Source organism: Oncorhynchus mykiss, chromosome 19 (assembly GCF_013265735.2).
Source record: "Oncorhynchus mykiss isolate Arlee chromosome 19, USDA_OmykA_1.1, whole genome shotgun sequence".
NCBI classification, from domain to species: domain Eukaryota; kingdom Metazoa; phylum Chordata; class Actinopteri; order Salmoniformes; family Salmonidae; genus Oncorhynchus; species Oncorhynchus mykiss.
Genome location: NC_048583.1, coordinates 11,815,698 through 11,837,828, shown reverse-complemented (window position 1 = coordinate 11,837,828; position 22,131 = coordinate 11,815,698). Strand labels below are relative to the sequence as shown.

Sequence of the window (22,131 nt, the reverse complement as noted above, 5' to 3'; positions counted from 1 at the left end):
ATGGTCAGGGCCCTAGTTGGGGAGCTCAGGGAGGGTGTTGGTTGGCAGCCCCCTACAGACACAGACATTGCCTGGGACCATCGATTTGATTGTTTGGAGGAGGAGCAGATGGCAGGCTGGGCTAGGCTGGGCTAGGCTGTAGTCGGGCCGTCCTTCATGTGTTAGCGCTGGTAGCTTGTTAGCGCTGGCTGCTAAGCCCAAGGGTGAGGCATTTGATGGGCTTTTTGAGACGTGTCTCTGGGGCTTTTGGATCTAATACGCTAGCGGCTACGCTAACCGTACAAGGCTCTCATTTGAAGGATATATGATGTTCTTACACAGCCAAAACAGTGTGATAGCGTTAAAGACTTAGAATCCAATGTTTTGGATTAAATACGGAATTTAATTATTTGGAGGGGAAACGAACACTTGAGAAGAGAACCCCTTCTCTCTGATAACAAAAGCATCCGCTTTACTATAATACAGAGCTTAGATAAAAAGGACACACTGAAATGGCTCTTCTCAAGGCCATGCCTCTCACCCTTCACAGGACACATCAGACGTAATAGTGAGTGACAATGTGACAGCCATGGGGGGGACAAACAACAATACCTCATCACTGCCACACAGACAGACACACACAGACAACCCCCTCCAGAGTCTGTTTTAGAAGGAATCACAGGAGACACGCCCGTCCAGAGACGTGAGCATGGGGAGCATCTTGGAGCGTGAAAAGCAGCTTAGCTGGAGGAGAGAGGCGCTGTCAGAGAGAGGGCAAGTCCTGTCAGATTATCCAGACTAATGTAGAGAGTTCACTTGGCAGACAGGCAGATTGGACAAGTAGAAGAAGTGGAAAAGCAAAAGCCCATAGATCATGTTGTTAACCATTTAACTGCTAAAGATTTAACATAATCAGAAGTTCTAGGTATAAGCATAGCTTATTTACTCAGACACAACAGTTTGATGAATTTACAAAGGCATGAACTTAAAAATATGACCAGAAAACCAAAGTAATATTTGTAGTTATCTGAATAATTTTCCTTCAGAAATCAAAATCTAATTAAATTCCATTGACTGAATGGCGGTCATTGAAGTGGACGGCGTCCATTATAGTCCAACTCTGTTCTTTAAGGGTAAGGATTCAGGCTTCTGCAGTTAATTTTTATTTCACCAGGTAGGCTAGTTGAGAACAAGTTCTCATTTACAACTCCGACCTGGCCAAGATCAAGCAAAGCAGGGAGACAAACAACAACACAGAGTTACACATGGAATAAACAAACATACAGTCAATAACACAATATAAAAAAGTCTATATATCTATATATCTAGGCAATATAGGCCATAGTGGCGAAATAATTACAATTTAGCAGTTAAATCTCTAAATTGACACTATTCTAATTGCCTTTAGAAGCCAAACAGAGTTACTATTATGGTCCTAAAACACAGTAGATTAAAAAAGTCCACTCATGTGTACTACATACATCCAAGTAAAATACCAGAGAACTCGACCAGAGAACTCGACCAGAGAACTCGACCAGAGAACTCGAATACAGTACATACCAGTACAGATATATTGTATATTGTATTACATGTAGAGGATTTGACAAGACAGTTACAGTAGACAGCAGGCCACAGTATGGTCTGAGAGAAAAGACCATTGGCCGGTTTACTATCTGTTCCAATGGGGCCGGTTTCCTGTCTGTTCCCTTATCCCACACCCTCATCCCATGCCAGAGAGGGGCTGGTGCCTGGTGGTTTCATGAGCAGGTGGCAGGGACTGATTTAGCTAAACTCTTGATCTCCGCCTGGTCAGAGACAACAACTGTTGGGGGGAAATTCTCAGCCGAGCATTGCAAGTATGACACTTCATATAACATCATGTGCAATCAGTCAAATGTCTGAGTATTTATATGACTCACTTATGGTAAGTACATTTATGGTAGGTATTTGTAAACACAAGGTTATACGGACAAGTATGGGATCATGCTGGGATGGATGTCCTTTAAAAATTCTTAAGGCTAGGGGGCACTATTTTCACATCCAGATGAAAAGTGTGACCAAATTAAACTGCCTGGTACTCAGGCCCAGAAGCTAGGATATGCATATAATTGGTAGATTTGGATAGAAAACACTCTAAAGGTTCTAAAACTGTTACAATTATGTATGTGAGTAAAACATAACTTATTTGGCAGGCAAAACCAAGGACAAATCATCCAGGAATGTTTTTTTTTTTAAGTCACTGTCTTTTCAATGGGTTTCTATGTGGATCTAGATTTCTAAGGCACTTGCTTGCTGTTCCTATCGCTTCCACTGGATGTCAACAATCTTTAGAAATTGGTTGATGTTTTTCATTTGTGTAATGAAGAAGTAGGGCTGTTCAGAACGAGGGTCGAGTCTAGTGTAGTGTACTGTTTGTTAACCTATTACTCTGGTTTTCACTTTTGGATAAATAGCGTGCCCAATTTCAACTTCCTGCTACTCATGCCAAGAATATAAGATATGCATATTATTCATAGATTTGGATAGAAAACACTCTGAAGTTTCTAAAACGGTTTGAATCATGTCTGTTAGTATAACAGAACTTATGTAGCAGGCAAAACCCCGAGGACTAACCGTTCAGAATTTTCGCAGAAAAGCCTTGTTTAAAATCTGACATGTTGGCTGGATTCACAACGAGTGTAGCTTTAATTGAGTATCTTATATGATTTAATGAAAGTTTGATTTTATATCATTTTCTTGAATTTGCTGCGCTGCATTTTCCCTGGTTTTTGCACAAGTGAGACGCAACTGTCCCACCTATCCGTAAGAAGTTAAGGGTGCGCGACCTGAAAGCTCACTCCACTTAGTTTTTTTGTCCGGTATTGAACACAGTTTATCCCGTGTTAAATTTTTGCGATTATTTACGTTTAAAAATATCTACAGTTGGATTAGGAAAGTTGTTTGAAATGTTTGGATCAAGTTTACAGGTTTACAGAAATTGGTTGATGTTTTTCATTTGTGTAATGAAGAAGTAGGGCTGTTCAGAACGAGGGTCGAGTCTAGTGTAGTGTACTGTTTGTTAACCTATTACTATTATATTAGATACTTTGTAGTCATGTTGCGCGAGTTGGAACCAGTGTTCTTTGGATCAAACGTGCCAAATAAATTGACATTTTGGAGATATAACGACAGAATTTATCGACCAAAAGGACCATTTGTGATGTTTAATGGACATATTGGAGTGCCAACAGAAGAAGATCATCAAAGGTAAGGCATGAATTATATGGTTATTTCTGAGTTTTGTGTCGCTCCGTGTCGGGTTGAAATGTGATTTTCATGTGTTTGTTTGATGGGGTGCTGTCCTCAGATAATAGCATGGTTTTCTTTAGCCGTAAAGCCTTTTTGAAATCTGACACTGTGGCTGGATTAACAAGAAGTTAATCTTTAAACCGATGTATAACACTTATAATAATAATTAATTAATCTTACGAGTATTTCTGTTTTTGAATTTTGCACGCTGCTATTTCACTGGGTGTTGTCCGTTAACGGGATTGGCGCGCAAAGGGATCACTAAGAAGTTAAACAAGATATTTACAGCCATAATACCCCTACATTGACCTCCATTTTGAATGCATGTTTTGAATGACACAGCATCAGGAGTGTACATCCTGTTTTGCGCCCAGCTCTGATTAGATACACACAAGCAGAGGCTGCTGAGGGAAAGACAGCTAATAATAATAATGCCTGGAATGGAGTGAATGGAATCAAACACCTGGAAACCATGTGTTTGATGCATTTGATACCATTCTACCTATTCCGTGCCAGACATTGTTACGAGCCAGTCCTCCCCAATTAAGGTGCAACCAACCTCATTGTGATACACACATAGTTGGCCTTTCCTATGATCTGCCTCATTGAATCAAAAGTACACAGTTACTCAGCTATAGGGCCATGAATACCTCCCCATTAACCTCCAGGGATAATCTGCTTTTAAACAGTCCCCATTGATCCTCCTCAGTGACAGAAAACTGTTGTATTGGAGTTCCCATTCGATGGAGTCGTGTAGGATGTGGTGTCCTGGTATATGCCATTACATGCAACAGAGGATCCCCAATCAGTCCTCTATCAGGACTGAAATGGCTGTTTATATGGTGATATAAATCAATGGAGTGGATCATTACGAAAGCATATGACAGGAAGAAGAGCAATCCTTCTCAGGAGTTGAACATACAGTAGATGGTCTGGGTAACGGAGAACGACCTTATCATTAACAACCCATGCTCAGTGCGTTACCAACTCAAACTCATCAAAACAGCTCAGAGAGAGTGGAACAATATGGGCCTTATCAATTTATAATGAACAACAAGATATTACAGCATCTTACGTCTGAAATGTTGATCTGCTAAAACTCTAAATGAGTGCTTCCTATCTCTCAACGATGGTAGGAGTTACTGTAGGCTCCATTCATTATGCTATACACATTGGTGAGATGGCTGTAGTGCCATTGGCTGCCAGGTATTTTTAAAATGGTGTTTAAGCACATGAGCCATCCCTCAGAGAGCCACAGGCCTGGGCTGCTGTTAGGGTTGTGTACTGTCCTTTGAGCTAGCCTTGGTTCCATACTGTATGTGCAGTAGCCAACTCTTCTATCGTCGTCATGGTTATAGACGGGTTGGTTGTTTTGCAACAAAACCGACGCATGCGCAACTATGGGGCAAAACAGATGGGGTAGGCTTAAATTGTTGATAACATGTAAACTATATTTAGTCTCCAATGTTTACTGAAAACATACATACATTTGCACAATGAGCACGTGTTGTCTCTCAAATACATTGTTACAGTTACTAGCTAGTGAATTGTAGCCATATTAGCATAGACAAGACATGGTATCAAGAACAAGATAAAACTAGCTTACGATTCCCCACATGGCACCTTCTTGTTACTGTTGCTAGCTATCTGGACATCCAGAATCACAACACACAGACACACAGCCCCAATGAAGCATGTGCATTGTTTGTGACGTTGTCAGCTAACCTGTCTACAAGTATATGCAGTAACCCATAGTTTCAAATGGAGCACTGCCATAACAAATTGCAAGCAGCATAATAACTAAATGCTATAGAACTGACTGTAATTGAACTGAAAGCTACAGACAAAACCCCACTTAACATTCTCTGTGAGCGAGAACAACTGTATTGTTGGAGCCAACCCGTTTCATTCATGCATTAGCCTAATCGTGTCATTTGCATATGCCTGGCAGCTCATGGACAATTTTTTTGCATAGTGTTAGAATATACAAAAAAACAGGGAGATTGGAAAGAGGAGGTTTCCCTGTGAAATCCCAGAGAGAGTCAGCCTGCATTCCAGACAGCCCTGCAGCGCTCGTTTGGATTTACCACCGGCTTCCTCAGGCAAATCCCCTGTGACATCATCAGTGCGCGTTGCAGACAAACCGCCCGCCACATTGCATTCCAAACAGCCCTTGCGAGTCGCCTGCCTGAAGCGGTCCCCAAGGACAGAGTAGGAAAGGCACTCCCTCTTTCTCGCACACCCAGTCTCTCTGCTTCATCTCTACACAAAACAGGATTCCTCCTCTCCCTGTCTAGTGCCGACAACACTAAATGTTAATGGATGAATGGAGAAAACGTCCCAGTCAACTTGCAGCTGTGTTGCATCATCATTTATGATGAAGTCTCAGCCCACAGCACTGTCAAATCTGTTTAAGCGATCCATGAAGGGATAAAGACAGACAAGGAGTCAGTAGTCTTTCTGTCACAGACATGGGACTGAATTAGTACCGGGGTGGATATCTAATGGGGCATTCCCAAGGATCCATCATGCTGTAGCCTATGCTTGGCCATTTTTGAAAGAGCAGCGATGTTGAGTACCAGAGGGAGTAAGCGAGACCATCGATTCAGAGGTGATGGCTGATCTTTTCAGTCATCGCTTGTTTCTCCTCTCGTTCGGTCTGTCGTTCCATCCCTGTACTCTCTGTGGACGGCCGAGTAATAAGCAGCCAGATTTGGACTGAAGGGGTGAATCACTGATCATGTACCTAAAACATCTCTCTGGGCTGAAAATCAAGCTTGGACAGCAATTTCTGGTCCAATACTGCCGTGTATTTCAGTTTGTGCTGCAAGACTGGTTCATTGCCACAAAACAAAAGCAAACAGGTGCAGATACTGAAAGTGCCTACTGTACACATTAACTGTCTTCTCTGTCAGAGAGAGAGAGAGAGAAATCATCCAGACCCTGCCTCTCCTCCTGATATAGAGCCTCCTCTGAGTAGAGGCTTCAGTATGTTTGGCTGGCCGGCCTGACTGTCTGAGAGGATAAGGATCATTATTTTCATGAGTCACTTCTCTGGCCCGTCCGTGAAGATTCCCGCCGGCTCTGGGAATCTGTCAGGAAAGAAGGGTCAACTGTGTTCTCTGCTAGGACAATATTCAGAGTTCAGATAGAAGGAATGGGATTTTGGGGGATACTGCTTCTCTTTTCTTTAGCCTTGTTTAGCACTGAAACCTTCACTGCTGCATTAGATGTCTCAATGTCTTGTATACTTCTAAGCGAACGGTCCTTCACAAAAACTGACTCCATTGACCGGCATCATGATCCTGCCGTTATCAAAGAACCACTGGCCTAACACCTCTCAGCACAGTGTCATAACCATTGCCTGTGAAATAAGAGGTCCAACCTTCAAAGCTCTGTAAAAAACACAGACTGCATTTCAATCCAGATTTATCAGAAAATCCACTTATCTTTAACAACTGTGGAACCTGACTTCTAGGAAATGTTCTAAATCCACTCCCCCTTAATCCATTATGATGGAATCTTCTTCCTCAGATGAGGCTAGCAGCATTTATATCAATCTAAAACTAAAGCCCATGATGGGAAATTAAATGCATCATGTGTTCATCACTAGCACATTAGGTTGCGTCTCAAATGGCACCCTATTCCCTATGTCGTTCACTACTTTTGACCAGGGTCCATAAGGCTCTGATCAAAAGTAGGGTGGTAAATATGGAATAGGGTGCCATTTGGGACATACTGTAGATGTCTAGATGGAAATACTAAATAGGACCAAACAGTGCTGTGAAAAAGTATTTGCCTCCTTTCTCATTATCAGATCTTCAACCAAAACCTAAAAATAGATAAAGGGAACCTGAGTGAACAAATAATACACCAATTACATACTTACTTTATTTATTTCATAAACAAAGTTATGCAACACCCAATGCCCCTGTGTGAAAAAGTAATTTCCCCCTAATAACCGGTTGTGCCACCTTTAGCTGCAATGGCTCCAACCAAATGCTTCCTATATTTGTTCATCAGTCCCATGTCGCGTGGAGGAATTTTGGCCCACTCTTCCATGCAGAACTGCTTTAACTCAGCGACATTTACACCAATCTAAACTAAGCTGGGGGGAAATGCAAAGATAAAGTTCTTGATAACTAACACTGCATGATCCTGGGCTGCTCGTTTCAAGTCCTGCCACAACATCTCAATTGGGATTAGGTCTGGCCATTCCAAAACGTCATATTTGTTGCTTTTTTGCCATGTAGACTTAATTGTGTGTTTTGGTGCATGACCCATCTGTGCTTTAGCTCACAGACATATGGCCTGACATTCTCCTGTAGAATTCTCTGACACAGAGCAGAATTCATGGTTCCTTCTATTAAGGCAAGTCGTCCAGGTCCTGAGGCAGCAAAGCATCCCCAAGCCATCACCATGCTTGACCGTTGGTATAAGGTTCTTACTGTGGAATGCAGTGTTTGGTTTTCACCAGGCATAAATGGGACCCATGTCGTCCAAAAAGTTATATTTTGGACTCATCTGTCTATAGGACATTCTTCCAAGAGTCTTGATGATCATCCAGGTGCTTTTTGGTAAACTTAGGTTTTGGACTCAACGTTTTGGACGAGATGGGTCCCATTATGTCTGGCCAAAACCAAACACTGTATTCCAAACAAAGCATGAAATTTGTTGATTTGGTCGACTCTCATGGAGATACTTGTAGTGCACCATGGGGTTTGGGTTGATTAGCAATAGTATAATGGTTGAGTGCTGATACAGCTAAAACTCATAAATCATGAAGCATCTATGCTATGAATAAGACCTTTGGCCAGAAAACTCAATATGGATATCCCATCTGGTACTGATTCCCATCTCCAGAGCAGCGTTGGGTTTAACCCAACATACTCTAATATAGAGTCCCCAAAGTATCGTTATTCATTACTTGCAACAGCAAGGTTGAGGGTTTGATTGCTGCATGGGCCACATATGTTGAAGACAACTGTCTGTAAGCCATTTAGGAGAAGGGGAAAAAATGGCTAAATAACCACATCATTTACCTCAGGATTGGATTTGAGACCCTTGTGCTGTAGGAATTAACCATGCTGTTGCATTTACAGAATTACTATCATCTTACCTGTTTTCCCTCCAGTGTGTAGAGCCGTTTGACCGCCCCGGAGTCCAGCTTGATGGCGTCCGTGATGTCGGTCAGCACCTGTTCGAAGGAGTGGGCCGTCTTCTTATTCAGCAGGATCCTCACAGCCTTCCTGGGCTTGACCCCGCTGCGGATGACCGTCACCAGCTTGGGCTTGATGAAGTCTCTGGTGCCCAGGCTGGCCTCGCTACGCTGCAGCTCGCCCTTTACCAGGGTGCTGAGGGAGGACAGGGAGCGGGACTGGCCGGCCTTGATGCCCACTGACCAGTTAGGGTTAACGTTCTTGGTATAGTCCACTCGGCGGTAGGGCTCGTTGGAGGCACACACGTAGCTCTCACCTAAAGGGAGGAAGAGGGGAGAACTAGTTAGAATTTATGCTTCTTTAAAATAAAATAAATATATTAAAAAAAAATATATATATATATATATATACACACAGTGAGGCAAAAAAGTATTTAGTCAGCCACCAATTGTGCAAGTTCTCCCAATTAAAAAGATGAGAGAGGCCTGTAATTTTCATCATAGGTACACTTCAACTATGACAGACAAAATGAGAAAGAAGAAATAATCCAGAAAATTACATTGTAGGATTTTTAATGAATGTATTTGCAAATTATGGTGCTCAAAAAATAAAAAATAAAGGGAACACTTAAACAACACAATGTAACTCCAAGTCAATCGCACTTCTGTGAAATCAAACTGTCCACTTAGGAAGCAACACTGATTGACAATCAATTTCACATGCTGTTGTGCAAATGGAACAGGTGGAAATTATAGGCAATTAGCAAGACACCCCCAATAAAGGAGTGGTTCTGCAGGTGGTGACCACAGACCACTTCTCAGTTCCTATGCTTCCTGGCTGATGTTTTGGTCCCTTTTGAATGCTGGCGGTGCTTTCACTCTAGTGGTAGCATGAGACGGAGTCTACAACCCACACAAGTGGCTCAGGTAGTGCAGCTCATCCAGGATGGCACATCAATGCGAGCTGTGGCAAGAAGGTTTGCTGTGTCTGTCAGCGTAGTGTCCAGAGCATGGAGGTGCTACCAGGAGACAGGCCTGTACATCAGGAGACGTGGAGGAGGCCGTAGGAGGGCAAAAACCCAGCAGCAGGACCGCTACCTCCGCCTTTGTGCAAGGAGGAGCACTGCCAGAGCCCTGCAAAATGACCTCGAGCAAGGCCACAAATGTGCATGCGTCTGCTCAAACGGTCAGAAACAGACTCCATGAGGGTGGTATGAGGGCCCGACGTCCACAGGTGGGGGTTGTGCTTACAGCCCCACACCGTGCAGGACGTTTGGCATTTGCCAGGGAACACCAAGATTGTCAAATGCGCCCTGTGCTCTTCACAGATGAAAGCAGGTTCACACTGAGCACGTGACAGACGTGACAGAGTCTGGAGACGCCGTGGAAAACATTCTTCTGCCTACAACATCCTCCAGCATGACCGGTTTGCGGGTGGGTCAGTCATGGTGTGGGGTGGCATTTCTTTGCGGGGCCGCACAGCCCTCCATGTGCTCGCCAGAGGTAGCCTGACTGCCATTAGGTACCGAGATGAGATCCTCAGACCCCTTGTGAGGCCATATGCTGGTGCGGTTGGCCCTCCTAATGCAAGACAATGCTAGACCTCATGTGGCTGGAGTGTCAGCAGTTCCTGCAAGAGGAAGGCATTGATGCTATGGACTGGCCCGCCTGTTCCCCAGACCTGAATCCAATTGAGCACATCTGGGACATCATGTCTCGCTCCATCCACCAACGCCACGTTGCACCACAGACTGTCCAGGAGTTGGCGGATGCTTTAGTCCAGGTCTGGGTGGAGATCCCTCAGGAGACCACCTCATCAGGAGCATGCCCAGGCATTATAGGGAGGTCATACAGGCACGTGGAGACCACACACACTAATGAGCCTCATTTTGACCTGTTTTAAGGACATTACATCAAAGTTGGATCAGCCTGTAGTGTGGTTTTCCACTTTAATTTTGAGTGTGACTCCAAATCCAGACCTCCATGGGTTGATAAATTTGATAATGTGTCATTTTGTTGTCAGCACATTCAACTATGTAAAGAAAAGTATTTAATAAGAATATTTCATTCATTCAGATCTATTTTAGTGTTCCCTTTATTTTTTTTGAGCAGTATATTTCATAAAAATCGTTGAATCAACAGTTTATAAAAACTGATATCAAATCAAATCCATCAACTGCTTATCAAATGTAGGGCAATTTAGTTATTGAAGCTACAGTAATCAACTCCATCGCATTTTCCAGCTCTGAATGATACTTTACAACTGTCAATTAATAACCATTCATTCTAAATGACTAAAGGAGTGTTAATTTGCCACATGACGTGGAAAGTAACTAGTCGGCTTGACTGTGGATGACAAGGAGTTAAGGTTCCCCAGTGGAAACAAATGCCACATTGAGACGGAGGCCAGCCAGTCAGTGTAACTCAGCCCTCTCTGTGAGCTCTCTCGGCCTGCTGCATTGGATACTCTCCAAAGCTAAGTCTTTTCCTTTTCCTTGTCCACATTCCATTGTAACAGTTAGCAAATGTGTTTGTGTTTCCCCTCAAGCCAAGGCCAGATTAATTTGAAGACTCAAAAGGCTAATAAATGGAACCACAATAAGGGAAAGAGGAGGATGTGAGGTTGGGTGATTGTGTTTGAAGGCGATTTGTGGGAGGACAACACATGCAGGATTTTTATTTTCACATTCTGGGCATGGCTAACATCTAATCATTCATCATGGATTTTACTGTTTGTCACAACACTAATGAAACCACAGAATGGCACACTGTAGCAGCATGTAATATGCTACGCATGCAACTAAGTGAACCCATATTGCTGCCTTTGATGTCCTTGCTCTGTCATGACATAGCACTATACTTGCGTATCTGACCTTTTACCAGCTCAAGGCACAGATCGATGACAACATGACTGAACTAAGAAAGGTGAGAAAACGTTATTATATGTAAGAGATAGAGATGTGATGCTAAATCACACTAAATGAACTAAGGCGAAAAAACATTGTTATTGTTTGTACAAGAGGGAGAGAGGGGAATCTAAAGGACCTGAAGGGGAACTAACAATGAATGAACAGAATCTATCCATCTAGAACCGTATAGAAAGCTTACAGAAGCTAAGGTAAATTTGAGTTTTTTTCCTAATGCAGTCAACCTTGCTCTTATTATTTGATAACCAAAACATCCTATTCTCAGCAGTTAGTCATCCAGGAACAGGAAGACAACAGTGAAGGAGTCACCGTGGAGACAGAATAACAGCTTGCTTAAATAAAGGTGTCATCCGTCAGGGAAAGGTGTCATTTGCGAGAGTGGTGTGAAGACGATGTCTAACCCTCCAGAATAGCTCAATACCCAGCATTATTTTCAAGACCCACGACTGAAAAAAATGAAGATCCTTTGGTCATAAGATCACCAACACCACGCTGAGATCAACCTAAACCAGGACCATCGACATGAGGTTAATATCAATCTGTTATCTTCTCAACTACAACTCAGTATTATCTACTGCTCTTCTCATGGTTCCTCTCATTTGCGTTAAGACAAAAGAAAAAGGGATGGAAAGGAGGAGGAAGAGACTTCTGAGACGGCGAGTCCCACGACGCCTGGATTTATTCATCTACCAATTAACCAAAGGCTAATTAACGACGCTAGGCTACAGCTGGGCGACCCAAACAGATGAAAACGATGACACCAAATGAGACCCGGAGCCATCATCAATTCAGATCAGAACGCCTGGAGAAACAGAAGTGGCCTTCTGAAGGGGGCTGAGGGGTGACTGTCCCTAACACCTCTGGGGACGAGAGGGGGGTCTCAGGTGCAGCATCACCAGAGAGGTTAGCGGACCCTGGGTGGATGATACCCTTCAGTGGCCCTACAGCAGGGCCTCATGTGGACAACAGCTGAGATCACAGCCCCTTAAACAGCTCCCTAACCAAACATCAGCTGGTCACTATGGAGGAGAGGGGGAAGATCCATCAGTGTGTGCGCTGATCCATCACTGAGCAAATACACACAGACGCCATCACTCAGTGGGGTAAGTGAGAGGTCATGGATTGAGAATGTGTTTGTCTGATGTTGTCCCTAACACTATGGTGTCATCTAAACAAGCAATGTTTTCCCATGAGTGAAGTCTGATGTTGAATCAATCAGCTTATTACATACATTGGGATCTCATCAAAGGACCGACTCGGGATCAGGTGCATCATAATTCACCAGTGGGTTGAAGATACCCCTCTAGTGGTGTGGGGGCTGTGCTTTGGCAAAGTGGGTGGGTTTATATCCTTCCTGGTTGGGCCTGTCGGGGGGTATCGTCGGTCGGGGTCACAGTGTCTCCCGACCCCTCCCGTCTCAGCCTCCAGTATTTATGCTGCAATAGTTTGTGTCGGGGGGCTAGGGTCAGTCTGTTATATCTGGAGAATTTATCCTGTCTTATCCAGTGTCCTGTGTGAATTTAAGTTCTCTCTCTCACTCTGAATGATCGGCTGTGAAAAGTCAACTGACATTTACTACCGAGGTGCTGACCTGTTGCACCCTCTACAACCACTGAATATTATTATTTGACCCTGCTGGTCATCTATGAACTAGAGGTTGACCGATTATGATTTAAACGTCGATACCGATTATTGGAGGACAGAAAAAAGCTGATACCGATTAAATCGGCCAATTTTTTTTTTAACATTTATTTGTAATAATGACAATTACAACAATACTGAACACTTATTTTAACTTAATATAATACATCAATAAAATCAATTTAGCCTCAAATAAATAATGAAACATGTTCAATTTGGTTTAAATAATGCAAAAACAAAGTGTTGGAGAATAAAGTAAAAGTGCAATATGTGCCATGTAAAAAAGCTAACGTTTAAGTTCCTTGCTCAGAACATGAGAACAATTTGAAATCTGGTAGTTCCTTTTAACATGAGTCTTCAATATTCCCAGGTAAGAAGGTTTAGGTTGTAGTTGTAGTTGTTATAGGAATTATAGGACTATTTCTCTCTATACCATTTGTATTTCATATACCTTTGACTATTGGATGTTCTTATAGACACTTTAGTATTGCCAGTGTAACAGTATAGCTTCCATCCTTCTCCTTGCCCCTACCTGGGCTCAAACCAGGAACACATCGACAACAGCCACCCTCGAAGCATTGTTACCCATCGCTCCACAAAAGCCAAGGGGAACAATTACTCCGAGTCTCAGAGCGAGTTACTCCGAGTCTCAGAGCGAGTGACGTCATCGATTGAACCGCTATTAGCGCGCACCCCGCTAACTAGCTAGCCATTTCACATTGTTACACCGGCCTAATCTCGGGAGTTGATAGGCTTAAAGTCATAAACAGCTCAATGCTTGAAACATTGCGAAGAGCTGCTGACAAAACGCACGAAAGTGCTGTTTGAATGTATGCTTACGAGCCTGCTGGTGCCTACCATCGCTCAGTCAGACTGCTCTATCAAATCATAGACTTAATTATAACCTAATAACACACAGAAATACGAGCCTTTGGTCATTAGTATGGTCGAATCCGGAAACTATCATTTCGAAAACAAAACGTTTATTCTTTCAGTGAAATACGGAATCGTATAGGCACCGCATCAATTATATACAACGCAGGACACGCTAGATAAACTAGTAATATCATCAACCATGTGTAGTTAACTAGAGATTATGTGAAGATTGATTGTTTTTTATACGTTAATGTAAAGTAATGCTAGCTAGCAACTTACCTTGGCTTTTGCTGCCCTCGCATAAGCTTGCCACGCAGGCTCCTCGTGGAGTGCTATGTAAGGCATGTGGTTAGAGCGTTGGACTAGTAACCGGAAGGTTGCAAAAACGAATCCCTGAGCTGACAAGGTAAAAATCTGTCGTTCTGCCCCTGAACAAGGCAGTTAACCCACTGTTCCTAGGCCGTCATTGAAAATAAGAATGTGTTCTTAACTGACTTGCCTAGTTAAATAAAGGTGTAAAAAAATGTTTTTTTAAATAGATAAAATCGGCCAAATAGGTGTCCAAAAATTCGACCTTTGTTTGAACATCTTGGCCATGTACTGTTATAATCTCCACCCGGCACAGCCAGAAGAGGACTGACCACCCCTCAGAGCCTGGTTCCTCTCTAGGTTTCTTCCTAGGTTCCTGCCTTTCTAGGGAGGTTTTCCTAGCCACTGTGCTTCTACATCTGCATTGCTTGCTGTTTGGGGTGTTAGCTGATGTCACAAAACCAGCCTGAGGTAAAAAGGTATTTCTAATTACATTTAATTTGATTGAAAGTCCTCCTCAAATGGCACACAATTGGTGTAGCATAAGACCACTATCGTGGTTTGGCTTGGTTTGAATCCAATCCAATGCCTCACTGTCATTTCAATAAGCACACTATAGCAGAGACAGTGTGGTGGATGTCACAGGGTAATCCCATCCATCCAGCCATCATCCAGGGATCACATATGAATGAATGAATGGGGCTTGATGAGGTTCACACAACAGGCCAGGCTGGGCAAGTAGTCCACACACACACACACACACACACACACACACACACACACACACACACACTAATCCATTTGATGCCTGAGTACACAAAGACAAGACTCTGGTGTTCGGCCTCCAACATCTCCAGTCAAAAGGCCTCATTCACAGCCAGGCCAAGACAATCCTCTGACGGATTGACTGCATTCCTCCCGTCTCTGTGACCTGACCCCTGACAACAGCCGTGCCCTATTTCTCCACATCACAGCAGGAGGAGAAGGGGACAGCCACCGAGGGTACAGCCGCAACCCACTAACATAAGTTACTGAGGAGGCTACGATAATTAGGACTTATCATCCCGACCAGTAAAGAGGGGACTTCTTGAGTGGAACCCAACCTGTGTACTGTTTATGGAATGACTTGAGTCCAGTCATTGTTTTACAGTAGAAAGAATGGAATGGTTAGAGGGGTTCCAAAATAAACTTGGCACCATATCAAATGTCCAATAGGATTGGCTTAAGAGCTCAAACTCTACTCCTATAATAAGGTAAAACCTACACGGAACTCTTCATTAGCCACAGTACCTAGAGTATGACCTCACAGGCCACTATACCTACTGCAGTATAAACCCAAATACCCCAAGATGAGAACAACAACAAGTTTTGACAGCCAGAGAAAGTGAGTTGGCCCACTTTCCTTTCAAATCAGAGCAGAGAAAGTGATGCCTGCCGGGAGGATTCCATCTTCCACTCTGAACGGTTACTTGGCAGAAAACAGGCATAGAGGTGAGGCAGAAGTAGTAGGCCTGGCTATGTGTTGGTGCCAGTCCATCTTCTACCACACTCACTGTCCCACGGCAGCACCCATTCTCCTTCCTGCCAGCCCAACCAGAAGTGATGCAATGTGTCTCCCAGCCACGGGATTGGGCTCTGACCTAAATCTACCACCCCATCCTCTCTGGAGACATGGGCGGAGGAACGAGTGCAGAGGCTTATATTTGGAAGGAGGAAGGAAGGATGTCAGCTGAGAATAAACGGGGAGGAGAGAGGAGAGAGGGGTCAGGAGAAAAGGACAGCAGTGAAGTAAAGACAAATCACAGCCTATAGCTGGAGGTGCTGACTAACGGGAGTCAGGAGATAAGCTGCAGTATACAAATGAAAAGACAAGTCACACACTCATCTCTCTTTGCTGTGGATTGATTTGAATATGACAGCGCTACCACGGTGCGATAACCGTAACCTTTCACGCTAAGACAGGATCGTAAAGAGGTCACAGGTCAGACAGCAGAACTCAACACGAAGATTAACGTATTACCCAGACACCGGCCACTGTCACTGCTGCAGCCTGCGACACAGAGAGGTTCACACACAGACAGAACCACTGTGTAGCAATGGGGGCTGGTGGGAGGAGCTATAAGAGGACGGGTTCATTTTAATGGCTGGAATGGAATCAATGGCACGAAGTCAAACATGTGGTTTCCATACGTTTGATATCGTTCCTTTGATTCCAGTCATTAAAATGAGCCGTTCCTCCTATAGCTCCTCCCACCAGCCCCCATTGCGGTGTAGGTCTATATATAGCAAATCTGCCGAGTAGGGAGAGAGCTCTAATGTAAAGTAAAGAAGGTCATGTTGAAATTTCTCAACCTTTGCATACATTTCTGGAATAATACTCACACACTTACTGAATGAATTTGCCTTTAGTTGTGTAGGGTCTAGTTGGGACAATATACATGATTCTTTATTAAGCATTCCTATGAAATGACTGAGCTAATAAGTCATGTTGTAATATAATAATGGTATGACCTGACCATTGGAGGTAGTTGTACATATCTTATTTGGACTATAAGTACAGTTATAATAACAGCTTCCTCTACACCTCAATGTTGACCTTTTCCATTCTCCTCCCTCATCATGTTCAAAGTGAACAGATCATTGGCAGAGGTATGAAGGGGGTGCAGAGGGGGACACGTCATGTTTTATGCCCAGAGGGTGAAAAAAAATCACTCTAAGGACTGTTTTAATAGCTAATGAAGCACAGAACACTGGCCAGAGCACACACTAACACACACACTGCTCTAAGATCAATGGAGGAGCGATGGACATTCATCAATACTGTGTTTCCTACTACTCTCACACACACACACACACTCTCTCTCTCTCTGTGTCGCATTCGTCGTAATGATGAGACCAAAGCGCAGCGTGATAAGAATGCATTCTTCTTTAATAAACGAAGAACACTTACAACTAACAAAACTAACGTGAAGCTATGATAAACCGAGTGCTGACATGCAACTACACATAGACAATAACCCACAAAACCAAAATGGAAAAATGGCAACCTAAATAGGATCCCCAATCAGAGACAACGATAAACAGCTGTCTCTGATTGGGAACCAATTCAGGCCAACATAGACCTTGACATACTAAAACCCCATAGATATACAAAAACCCTAGACAGGACAAAAACACCTAGACAATACAAAAACTAAACCAACCACCTTTGTCACACCCTGACCTAACCAAAATAATAAAGAAAACAAAGATAACTAAGGTCAGGGCGTGACACTATGATGGCTGCACACTACTACTGGGTCAGGTGTGTGTCACAACTGCTTAACCAAAAAGGAAGACCTGCTGATTCAAGAGAGACTAATGATCTCAAGATTAGCAGACACTCTTATCCAGTGTGACTTACAGTAATGAGTGCATACACTTTCCATACTGAATCGAACGCACTACCCTGGTGCTTGCTCCATGCTCTACCAACTGAGCCACACGTGACATCATCTATCCTAGAGTTTGAGAGGCATGTCCACAACTGACTATATGGGTTACAATTGCATTACAGTAGTAAACCTGTTTACTGTATTTACATGACTTTACTGTAAAATGCCTAAGAGAGGAAGATCTCTACTTGGCATATACTCTATAGGCCTGAATCCTACTAAGGAGGCTATAATGTAGTATAATTAAAATCACTTTATTGGTCAATTGCACACAACGTCCAACCGAAATTTGACTTCCGCTTTTACCCAGCCCCTCAGAAAGACACATACATACAGGTTTTGGAGAGGTGCGCAGGAGGTAGCGCCCCCCCCCCCCCCCCCCCCCCGTGAGTTGTTGTTGAGGGGGTTAAGTGCCTTGCAATTGCCTGCCATGGTGCCCTTGAGCATCTAGGATTTGACATCAGCAACCCTCTAGTTGCCAGCTCACTTCCTAACAGATTTTTTCCGTTAGGACCCAGGATCTGAACTGGCAACCCTCTGGTTGCTGGCTGGCCTCTAACAGCTAGGCTACCTGCTGCCCAATGAGGCTATAATGTAGTATAATCAGACTATAATGTAGTATAATGAGGCTATTAATAATTGCTTCATTATACTACATAATAGCCTCATTATACCACATTATAGACTTATTATACTACATTATCATATAATAGCATAACTACATTATAGCCTTATTATACTACTATATCACATAATGTAGTGGAATAGGATATAATGTAGTATAATAGGCTATAATGTAGTATAATAAACCTATAATGCAGCATTAGCTAGTCTTCTTCCCAAGGGGAATGCTGATAGCAGAATACACCTGCATATGTATGAACAAGGAGTCAATGTAAAACAGGTGGTGGAACTCTGATGACAAGCAGTATCTTGGCCAGGTCGTAGTTGTAAATAAGAACTTGTTCTCAACTAGCCTACCTGGTTAAATAAAGGTTCAATAAAAAATGTAAAAAATGAAATGGTTTATAAGATTGTATGATGAAACCTGAGAGATAGGAGTGTCTGGTGAAATCTAATAATGAGTACCTTGGATCAATCAGCTCATTCATCAATATGCGCGAGTATTGATCTCTACATTATTTATTCTGTCATTTGTAGGACTGGGCTGTGTGTGTGGGGAGGGAGGGGGCCGGTGGTGACTGCGTGTCCTTACCCTCCACCAACTCGTCCAGGCTGCTAATCTTCTTGCTGCCGTCCACGGTGTAGATGCTCCGGACACCTTGAGGCAGGTTGACGTTGTCCGAGAGAGACCGGGTAAGCTCCATAAGCAGGGCATCGAAGGACCTAAAACGGTCGTTGGACACGGCATACACCAAACCCTTGAAGTATTTGTCCCCATTTCGGTAGAACCGCACTTTTTTGGCTTTCTTCTCGGAGGTGAGCGACTGGAGCGTGCGCGTTCGGTAAAAGCTACAGTGCGCGCTGTGCGCCGGGCTGGGCATAAGACCGTTGCCTCTGGAGCCTGACTGGGATCCCGAGCCGTTAGCCCTTGATGAACGGTGCGTTTTGTCCCGTTCCTCAAAGTGTTCCCATTCAATACTTCTGCTGAGCGACATGTTCGATCTGTTAATATTTTGATCTATCCGCAGTAGAAAACAATAGCAGATGGCTCCTCCAGGCAAGCCCTATTGTCCAACGCGTTCCCAAAGACAGCTGTCAAACAACGCTTTGGCAATCACTGATACAGTAATCGAGAGGACAGTGTACTTGTAGGCTAGTTCCTCCTTGCGCCGTCAAGATACAATGTTGAAATTTTCCGGGGATACAGTCCGCTGTTAATATAACTAGAGGTACAGTAGCCTGAGTTACGGTTACAATCTTACCTTGTCAATAGGCTGCACAATAAACTCTCGGTTATTGAAATACCAAAGGCTAAAAGAAAAGGATTGCTCCAAAACTCAATGTTCACGAAAATTCACCGGCAAATTTAAATTAACACCAGGTGCAGAGAGCCTCGACTTGATTGACAGTCAACTGATGCAACCGCTAGTTTACCAATGAACGGAGCCGCACAGGAAAACACTCGATTCCAAGCTATAAGAATGTATCCGGTAGAAAACACAAAAGGGAAAAACGAATTCCATTTAGCACAAATACATTGCATGTAAAGCCGGTGTCCAAAATCCACAGAATCTAACAAAGCCGCATGCTTGCTACAGAAACCGCAAGCCTCCTCCTCTTCTCACATCCTTTCTCAGACGGACGAACCGTTCAACACTAACACTGTAGCACGAGAGGCCACCCCAGTCCTGTCATCCAATTCAACGAGGGAGGGAATGCTGCTTCCCCTCAGGGTCCTAACGGTAGGCCATGTCCAATTGTTCAGCAAATGGTGTATTTTCTGAAAGATGCAATATGGCCCCCAAATTTGAACTTATTTGTTATGTTATTATTTCTGATGTACCATTTAGGTATTTATTAGGCAATACCTTTCCCTCGAAAAGCTAAAGGAAAAATTATAACCACAAATAGGTGCTAATGGCCAAATCCAGCCACTCTCGTGGGTTTGAAAGTTAAGAAGCAGCTTATGGCTTCATCAGGGTGTCTGAGACAGAGTGAGACACCCTGATTAAGTCATTTTTAGCATAGTATTTTATTAGGATACTGAACTACACAAAAAAGTGTAAGCTGATGCGCCTACTTGGTGTATTTTAATGATGTCTTAGCCCACACATTAGAGGCTTATTAACTTTCAAACTCACAAGAGTGTTTGGATTTTGATATGTCATTTAGCACCTAATTTGTGGTTATAATTCTTCCTTCGGCTTTTCAATTCCCCCCCCAAGAGCACCTGTGGTTGTTTTGGAATACCTGAAGCACTCCTACTTATTTTTCCTCAAGAATACCATTCCCCCATTGACATAAGTCAGTGCTCTTTAAAGGTTATAGACTCAAGCAATACATTGGACATAACACATCTCATCTATACTGTGTGTCCACTGTCCAGTCACCAGAGTGCTACCAAGGTCATAGGCTTACAGTGGCCAGTGGATTACACAGCGAGAGTGATGCCACTTTCTCTCTGCCAGCCTTGTGGGTGCCTAGCTACCTGCGTCATCATCACCTGGCACAGCACCACAGGAAGGGCTCAGACCTAGGTCCCATGGTGCCACAGCAACCAATCCTTGAACCAGGAAGTATCCAGGCAGTTAATAGTATCAATAGAGAAACATTATTAACATTGAATAATATTGCTCATTATGAAAAAAATACGATAATACCTAAAGCGACTTAGAGTCATGCGTGCATACATTTTCACTTATGGGTGGTCCCGAGAATCAAACCCACAATCCTAGTTTGCAAGCGCCATGCTCTACCAACTGAGCCATCCAGGACCTTTGAATCTAGTGCCAAAGCAAACAACAGGAGTAACTGAGGACATTGATCAGGGTGTGACACACAGGGATCAGTCCCACTGTCCCTTCATATCCCCCATGTGACAATGCCTGGACGTATGGAGGTGAGGAATAAATCACAACCAGTGTGGTGGACCTCAGTTTACCTTCTTCTTAAGGATCCATCAACCAAGACACATAAGGAACTCTCCAGAAAACAAGCATAGCAGCTGCATCAGAATGATGCATTGTTGGTAATTCCTCTTTATGAGATGAAAGGGGATGAAAATGGGGATGAGGAAACAAGGCAGGAAACAAATAGGAAGTCTCTAGTCCTCAGGAGAGAGGATATCCTGCACACAATGACAAAGCAGAAAATCCCCCTGAATAATACGATTGAGAATCCCTTGTTCAAAAATGAAAGAGTGCAAATGGAGGGATAACAATCATGAGGATAGACAGTAGAATTCCCTGAAATGGTCTGTCTGTCTGGATATCGGCTAAATGTGTTATACAAAAGAGTTTTCATTCTGTTTCAGGAGGATTTTGGGGATGGATCCACTTAAAGACTTTCCCCCAAAACATCTCTTAAGGACATTTTAATCAGCTACAGTGGAAGAAATGCATGCAGTAGAAATTAGGAGGGTGACATGACCTGGGGTGACTTGTTTACGGTTGCTTGATAACTCATCAAAACAACTCGTTAACAACTATTTATAGAAGTATAAAACTCTTTATACATGTGATTCACTGTGTTGTACAGTCAATGACATCCTCCTTAATCATGCTTCTACAAGATCAATTCAGTTTTTAGACTGGAGCTCAAGTTGTCATGCAGTTATTAAGTTTCCATTTCATTAGTTCTTCTCAACCACACGGAGGAGCAGATACAGGTGTAGGATCTTAATTTGAGCCAGTTTGCTACAGAAGGAAAATAATCCTGCATCAACAGGAAAGGTGAATTATTAAGTGGATTATAATTAATGAATATTTTTGTAGGAGATGATACATTTTCTGTTAGGGCAAATCAAGTCTGACATTTTAAACCTTGAATGCAGTACATGTTTGCATTTCCTGCTGCGCAGGAACAAAAGAGGGATCAAATTAAGATCCTACATCTG

The 22,131-nt window shown here is 43.2% G+C and overlaps 1 protein-coding gene across 6 annotated transcripts in view; it reads right to left on the bottom strand.

The window, feature by feature from the left end:
• Positions 1-19,879, bottom strand: part of LOC110498649 (serine/threonine-protein kinase DCLK2-like) — a 109,270-nt gene extending 89,391 nt beyond the window's left edge. For 3 of the 6 annotated variants that reach the window (XR_005037661.1, XM_036954296.1, XM_036954297.1), the window contains exons 1-2: positions 18,829-19,878; positions 8,387-8,742 (exon numbers count right to left, since the gene is read on the bottom strand). Coding sequence is in view for 5 of the 6 variants with exons in the window: in XM_036954296.1 (XP_036810191.1) it covers positions 8,387-8,742; positions 18,829-19,231 (759 nt within the window). In the remaining variant the exon portion in view is untranslated. Of the gene's footprint in view, positions 1-8,386; positions 8,743-18,828 lie in introns of all 6 variants that reach the window. The other 3 variants (XM_036954292.1, XM_036954293.1, XM_036954295.1) reach the window with 2 other exon arrangements.
• Positions 19,880-22,131: the final 2,252 nt, after the last annotated feature.